The sequence below is a fragment of the Cyprinodon variegatus genome, unplaced genomic scaffold (genome assembly GCF_000732505.1).
Source record: "Cyprinodon variegatus isolate N-32 unplaced genomic scaffold, C_variegatus-1.0 Scaffold2455, whole genome shotgun sequence".
In the NCBI taxonomy this organism is placed as follows: Eukaryota; Metazoa; Chordata; class Actinopteri; order Cyprinodontiformes; family Cyprinodontidae; genus Cyprinodon; species Cyprinodon variegatus.
This window is the reverse complement of record NW_015152908.1, coordinates 20,116-26,793: the sequence shown is the minus strand read 5'-3', so window position 1 is coordinate 26,793 and position 6,678 is coordinate 20,116. Positions and strand designations below refer to the sequence as shown.

The 6,678-nt window shown below is 41.9% G+C and overlaps 1 protein-coding gene across 1 annotated transcript; it reads left to right on the top strand.

Annotated features, from left to right (window-relative positions):
* Positions 1 to 2,166: 2,166 nt before the first annotated feature.
* srfbp1 (serum response factor binding protein 1) lies at positions 2,167 to 5,936 on the top strand. The gene is made up of 2 exons (XM_015369095.1): positions 2,167 to 2,604; positions 4,324 to 5,936. The coding sequence occupies exons 1-2, from the start codon at positions 2,167 to 2,169 to the stop codon at positions 5,512 to 5,514; spliced, it is 1,629 nt and encodes a 542-aa protein (XP_015224581.1). The 3' UTR covers positions 5,515 to 5,936.
* Positions 5,937 to 6,678: the final 742 nt, after the last annotated feature.

The following is a 6,678-nucleotide window of genomic DNA, read 5'->3' as shown; positions in this document are numbered from 1 at the left end:
ATATTTTTTTTTTTTTCAAAATACAAATACAATAGTTGGAGCTTTTATTTTTTATGTTGCTGATTAGGTCTCTATAGTGTTGAAGAATTGACATGAAGGATAAATAAGATAGGGTATGTATGTTCTAAATCAGGCATGCCCAAACTCGGTCCTCGAGGGCCGCTGTCCTGCAGGTTTTAAGGGTTTTCCTGCTTTAGCACAGCTAATTATCATGAATGCAGTAGAGCAGAAGCCTGTTAATCAGCTTTCAATTAAAATCAGCTGTGCTGGAGCAAGGAAACCTCTAAAACCTGCAGGACAGCGGGCCTAGAGGACCGAGTTTGGGGATGTCTGTTCTAAATGCTCATTATTTTCCTAAGAAATATTGATTTGTGGCGATGAAGTACTAAATACTCCCCCCTTAGCTTAATAAAACGCTATATGTGGATGCAGTGTTAATTTGGGACAGCATTGAGACAGAGGTGTTGTTTGCTATTGTTAATTATAGGTTTCTGGTTTATTTACACATTAAGGAATAAATCCCTTAAACATAAATTGTGTTCAAGTTTAATTATTTAGTGTTTTTTTTTTGTTTTTTGCATAATTTTGAGTCTGTTAAGAAAACAGTTTCCATGTTAAGATTGAAAAAGGGTCGCTTAAAGAAATATTTGTCATGCCTTAAATCAGAGGTCTTCAAAAGGGGGTCCACGGAGGTACTGCATCGCAAAAGTTTTGGTTGATTAGACTTTTTTTTTTTATATTCCCCTCTGCTATTTTTTCCACTATTTGAAATGTCTTTAAATCCACATTAACATGAATTCAACACCCTGTAGTGAACAGATAAATACATTCAGTGACACACAGGAGCTCTTTCAAGCTGGGCACCGTTTCATTCACAACACCTGTCCCATCAACCAGGAATCAAAAATACTTAATCCCAGGAAGGAATTACTTTCGTTACATTGATCCATCTGTAATAGAGTGACTATAGGACCAGTTTGATAAAACACAATTTCATACCATATATATAATTAGGGGGTTCCTGCTCCATCTCGCCATTAGTTTGGGGGTCCTTGTTCTGGAAAATGTTGAAGACCATTGAACATTTTTTAAACCTGGTAGTGATTTTTTTTTTTTTCCCTGGCTATTGTTAACAAGGTTGAAATTTTAGTATCTGGACACCCCAGCTGTGTGTGAGTCAGCAGCAGCTGGTTGTAATGGTGTGTGAAGCACTTGCCTTAACGCCCTTCATGGTCTCGCTTCGCTATATTTAACTGATATGTTGACGGTACATCGCCCCCGCAGAGCTCTCCGCTCTGATGATCAAATGGTTCTCAATCTCAATCAATCTTTATTGCCAACTACAATTTAAATTTCAATCGAAATTTCAGTTTCAGTGCAAACCGATCATCAGGGGAACAGATTTACTGAGGCCAGTCGGCCGCAGAACGCTGCTAGTAGCGCATTCTTATGACGTCCCAGGCGGTTACCTACAGCGCAGAAATGGTTCTGGACGTCCCTGGGTCCCGATATAAACAGCAGGACCATCGCTCCTAAACTGTGGAACAATCTGCCCCTCGGTCTGCGGGTTAAGTCCAGGTTAAAGACTCATTTTTTAAAACTAGATTTTAATAATTAGGACACATTGTTTTATGCCTATGATTTTAGTTTGTTTTTGTTTGTTTTTTTTTTGCAATGTTTTTACCTTTCTGTGAAGCGCTTTGGTCTTCCTAGTGTTGTAAAATGCTATATAAATAAACTTTGATTTGATTTGCCTAATAAATGGTCCAACTGTGGGAAACATTGAGATACTTTACTCTATTTTTTAGTACTTGTGGATGTAATATCGAGTTTCTTGTTCTGTTTTTGTCCATAAGTTCTCAATATGTCCCTATTAGACATGAATTATGCTGTTACTTTATTACTACAGGATGCTAATGTCTCATATAAACTTTGTGTGAGCTGCTGTGCAAAAGTCAAAGACGAGGACTTAAACCGGAGAAGCTGTTTACTCTGTTCTTACAGACATGAGACACGTTTTAAAAACATTTCACTCATTAATCTAAACATTGGAGCAGTTCCCTCCATAAGGAGATGCTTAGATTTCCCTTCAATCTCACATTACATATTAAACATCAGTATTTCTATTATTTGTCCACTAATGAAGGATAATTTGTTTTTTACCAGATGATTAACACCAAAGACAAAGTGGTTCCCTCTGTTGAAGAGCGAGAAGAGAGAGAGATGGAAGAGGAGGAGGAGGATGATGAAGAGGAGGACGACTCGGAGAACGAAGAGGAAGATTCCTCAGATGATGATGATGATGATGAGGAAGGAGAACATGAAAAGGAAGCGGAGTCGTCGTCCCAAGATGCAAACGAAAATGCTTCCTCGTCTGACGGGGAGAAAAAGGAGCCGTCGGACGGCCTGAACCTGAACAACGAGGTGGTGAAGATGAGGACGGAGGTGAAGAGGGTCAAGGCTCTGGTCATCAGGAAGCTCACTCGTCAGATCGCTATGCTGAAGAAGAAGAAGGGGAACGAGGCGGAAACCGAAAGGAACCAGAGGAGAGCCGCCAGGCTGCTGGAGGAGGTCCACAGCATCAAGAAGCTCCCTCCAGACGTGGTACGGCCGTCCTGCTCCGACCCTGCACCTTACAGGGAGACCTTTGTTTGGTTCCAAAGTCAGGATAGCAGTTTATCTTCATTCCTCAAACACTGATGTCTTTATTTGCTTTTTAATGACACACCAACACAAATGACACATTTAATCTAGAGCCTGGTTCAGTTAGAGCTTTGCAAATCCTTGACCATCATCATTGTAAATAAAAACTAAATGCTTAATCACCTAACTAAAACAGGATTTACAAATAATACCCCAGCAGGATGAGGTGGAGTTCAGAGAAACCTTTTATGCCCCTGGAATGAGCTATACATTGGCATATGAGTAACAAAAATGTGACAATGCTCCTTTAAGTCCTTCACAGAAAGGCTTCCTGGTAGTTTACCCGAAAAAAATAGAATTACTGCTTTTCCTTCAACGATCAACTTTTAGTGTCACATGAAATCCTAAAACAACAACAATAGCAGTGATGTAATGAGATGAGCCGAGGCCTCGAGGCGTGTGTCGAGTAATGGGGGGGGGGGCGTTTTTTTCTTTAAGGCGCGTTTTAAGCATAATTCATTTAGGGGAGGGGCTAAAATTAATGATGTCCGAAGCCTCGCTAGCATGATGCTGGGTAATCGCTTCAGGAAGTAGTTCAGAAAGCGACAGGCATTTAAACAGCCTCAGTATTCAGTCAATATGTGGGAGTTTGTAGGAGAGTTGTTGTCAGTTGGTTATATTCTAAAAATAGTTTGGTTGGAAGAGCAACCAATCTATTTGGTTAAAACTATTTTGGTCAGATTAAACAATGTAATGATCACAGTTGTAATTTAGTATTAAGTACTATTACTGTCTGTTGAACAGTATTGACCGTTCTGTTAACTTTCACTCCTGAGGTTGATGGTTCGAGACCCACCTTACAGTTTGAAAGTTGAGATTATACTAAAATGTTTTGCTAATGAGACTAATTTGTGTTGGTTTGCCCCGGTAAAAATATAGATTGGGTAAAAACACTGCCAAATTAGATTGGCTGGTTTAACCAAAAGATTGGTTGAACACATAACTTCCAACCAGATTAAAACAAAAAGCCTTAGAAAAACTATAATGTTTGAATAAAAATAACGCCTTTCACTGTCTGCTTGAGCTTATTTAGCTAAAACGGCTGAAAAACTGTATACCTCAAATGATTGTTTTCTTCTAAGAGATTTTACACACACAAAAAAAATGTACACACTTATTATACACACTGATCATTAACTATTTCAAAGGAACTTAAGTGGGGGAGAAAAAAAACAAGAAAAACAATTGCAGAAAATCACAGATTTTATTACTAACTGTAGTTCTGCTTTCCACCAGTAGGTGGTGACATGTTCACGTGAAGCTTCCTGAACTGTGGGGATCATTGAAGCACCGGTTCAATGTTTCATGAGGCTTCATCTCAGCATCACTAAAAATAACCTAAATGTTCAGAAGGTGTAAATCAGGCGTGTCCAAGGTCAGTCCTCTAGGCCCGCTGTCCTGCAGGTTTTAGAGGTTTCCTGCTCCAGCACAGCTGATTTCCATTGATAGCTGATTTTATTGAAGTGCACTCATCAGAATCGTCTGTGTTGAAGCAGAGGAACCTCCAGCGGCCCTTAAGGAGCGACTTTTGACATGCCTCATGTAAATACTTTGCAACGCCTTTTAACTAATTTCTCACCTTTTTATCCTTTTTTTTTTTTTTTGCCCCACAAATTACAGGTGACCAAGACAGCTTTGCAGACGAAGCTCAACTTTGAGGAGGTTTGCAAAAACCCAGAGTCGAAAATGTCCGACCGAGCCGTCGCACGCATCGCCACGCACCCTCAGTTCAGCAAGAAGATTGAAAGCATCAAAGCTGCCATTGAAGAGTTCAAAGAGGAGCACAAAAAGGCCAGGAAACAGGGGGGTCAATCGAAAAGTCAGAGGCAGACAGAAAAATCCACGCAGCCGCCGCCGGATAATAGATTAGACAGAAAAAGTAAGGAGAAAATCAAAGACGGTGCTGATAAAAAAGAAAAAGATGCTCCGCAATCGGAAAAAGATGAAAAAGTGTCTCAATTGCCTGCGACCTTGGATGTTCCAAAGCAAGAAAAGCCAAAGTCTACAAGTGTTAAATCTGCTTCAGTTAAAGGCAGCATGACGCCAAAGCCTCAAACTAAAGTCCAGGAAAGGGGTTCCAGGCTTCAGGCTGCTCCAGAATTGATCCACAAAAGCCCAGAAGAAGAAGAAGAGAGCAACGTAGAGTCATCAGGTGACGAAGAGAAAGAGTACTTTGACGACAGTACGGAGGAACGATTTCACAAGCTGTCCTCCCAGTCTGAGGAGAGCGAAGAAGACGACTTCTTTATAGGAAAGGTCAGCAAGTTCAAGAAGAAGAAGAAAAAACAGACGAGCGGCGATGGGACGGAGAAAGAAGAGGAGAGACCAAAAGACCCGGGCAGTGTGAAAACAGACAAACTCCAGGGGGAGCTGGATGAGCTGGAGTCCAGGTTGAAGTCCCAAAGGTCCACAGTTCAGTCGGTGTTCTGCTCGTCTCTGGCTGGAGGGAAGGGGGGCGGAGCTAAAGCTGCACCTCAGGGGAACTTCCGAGCCGGTAGAGGAGGAGGGTTTAGCAAACTGAACAAGTTTCCAAAGCAGGAAAACAGAACTTTTAATTCCAGGTCCAAGTTCAGCAAGCCTGTCGTTAGAGGACCACACTCCGAGTCTAACAGGACAGATTCTGGACCTGCAGGGAGAGGAAGATCTAAAGATGTCCGACAGCAGACGGAGCGCAGAGGAGGCTTCGTATCCCGTCAGCCGCCCCAGCCGGCCCTCCATCCGTCCTGGGAGGCCAGCAAGAAGAGAAAGGAGCAGCAGGGACAGATCCTAGCCTTCCAAGGGAAGAAGATTAAATTTGATGATGATGACTAAAGAAACTGAATAACCTTTTGCATTGTGAGATATACTTAGGTGATGTAAAAATCTGGTGCCACTAGGACCTCAGTTGATCATAGATGTCACATTGTGAATTTTAAAATGCTCAACCTATCAGGAAACGATAAAATACTCTTTCATTCCTGCTCAAAGTGTCCAATTGCACTGGTTTAAAATGAATGTGTCCTGCTTAAGATGGATCATTTAACATCACCAATTTCTCTGCTCTATGTTCTGTTCTGTTAAACTTGATTTAAATGTGACATGTCGGATTCCACTGCAGTAAACCTCTGCCTTTAGCAACCATTTTGGTTAATGCTTCTCTTGGAATTTTAAGTTTTTTTATTGGGAACAAAAAGGTGATGTTCCTATTGCTGTGTTTCTGCATCAGACATTAAAAAAATAAATAAATAAATAAACCTGCTTGTTAAAGCTCTGACTGATTTGGTTATGACATCAGACTAACCAGCCCACGACATGCACAGCTGATTCTTGGAGCTGGTTTTGTTTTTATTTCCATTTATATTTTAAAATTGACATGATAAATGAAATGAGTTTCCTGCGCAGGGTGGCTGGGCGCACCCTTCCAGATCGGGTGAGGAGCTCGGAGTAGAGGCGGTGCTCCTCCACGTCAAAAGGAGCCAGCTGAGGTTGCTCAGGTATCTGTTCCGGATGCCTCCTGGTCGCCTCCCTCAGGAGATGTTCCAGGCTTGTCTTATAGGGAGGAGGTGCTGTGTAAGGCCCAGGACACGCTGGAGGGACTATGTCTCTGAGCTGGCCTGATGTCACCTTGGGGTCCCCCTAGAGCAGCCGGAGGGAGTGTGTGTGGATCGGGAAGTCTGGAAACTTTGATATTTGCTTAAACTGCTGCCTCCGCGAGCCAGCCCCGGATAAGCCAAATAAAATTGATGGATGGATGATAAATAACAAAAAAAACTATTAACAAATCAAAGCTTTAACAAATATGATAGCAAATTGAGGGGGGTGTCGATGTATGCACTCCACATGCTCTCAAGACAGCTGCTGAACGCTTTATGAATCAGCCGAAGCGTGCAAAGAAAAAAAACATTAGGAGCCAAATACCGTAAATTCTCTAATATTGGCCTGTATTCCAATAGCGGCCGGGTCTCTAATAATGGCCGGTCTCGCTGTCAGAGGAGG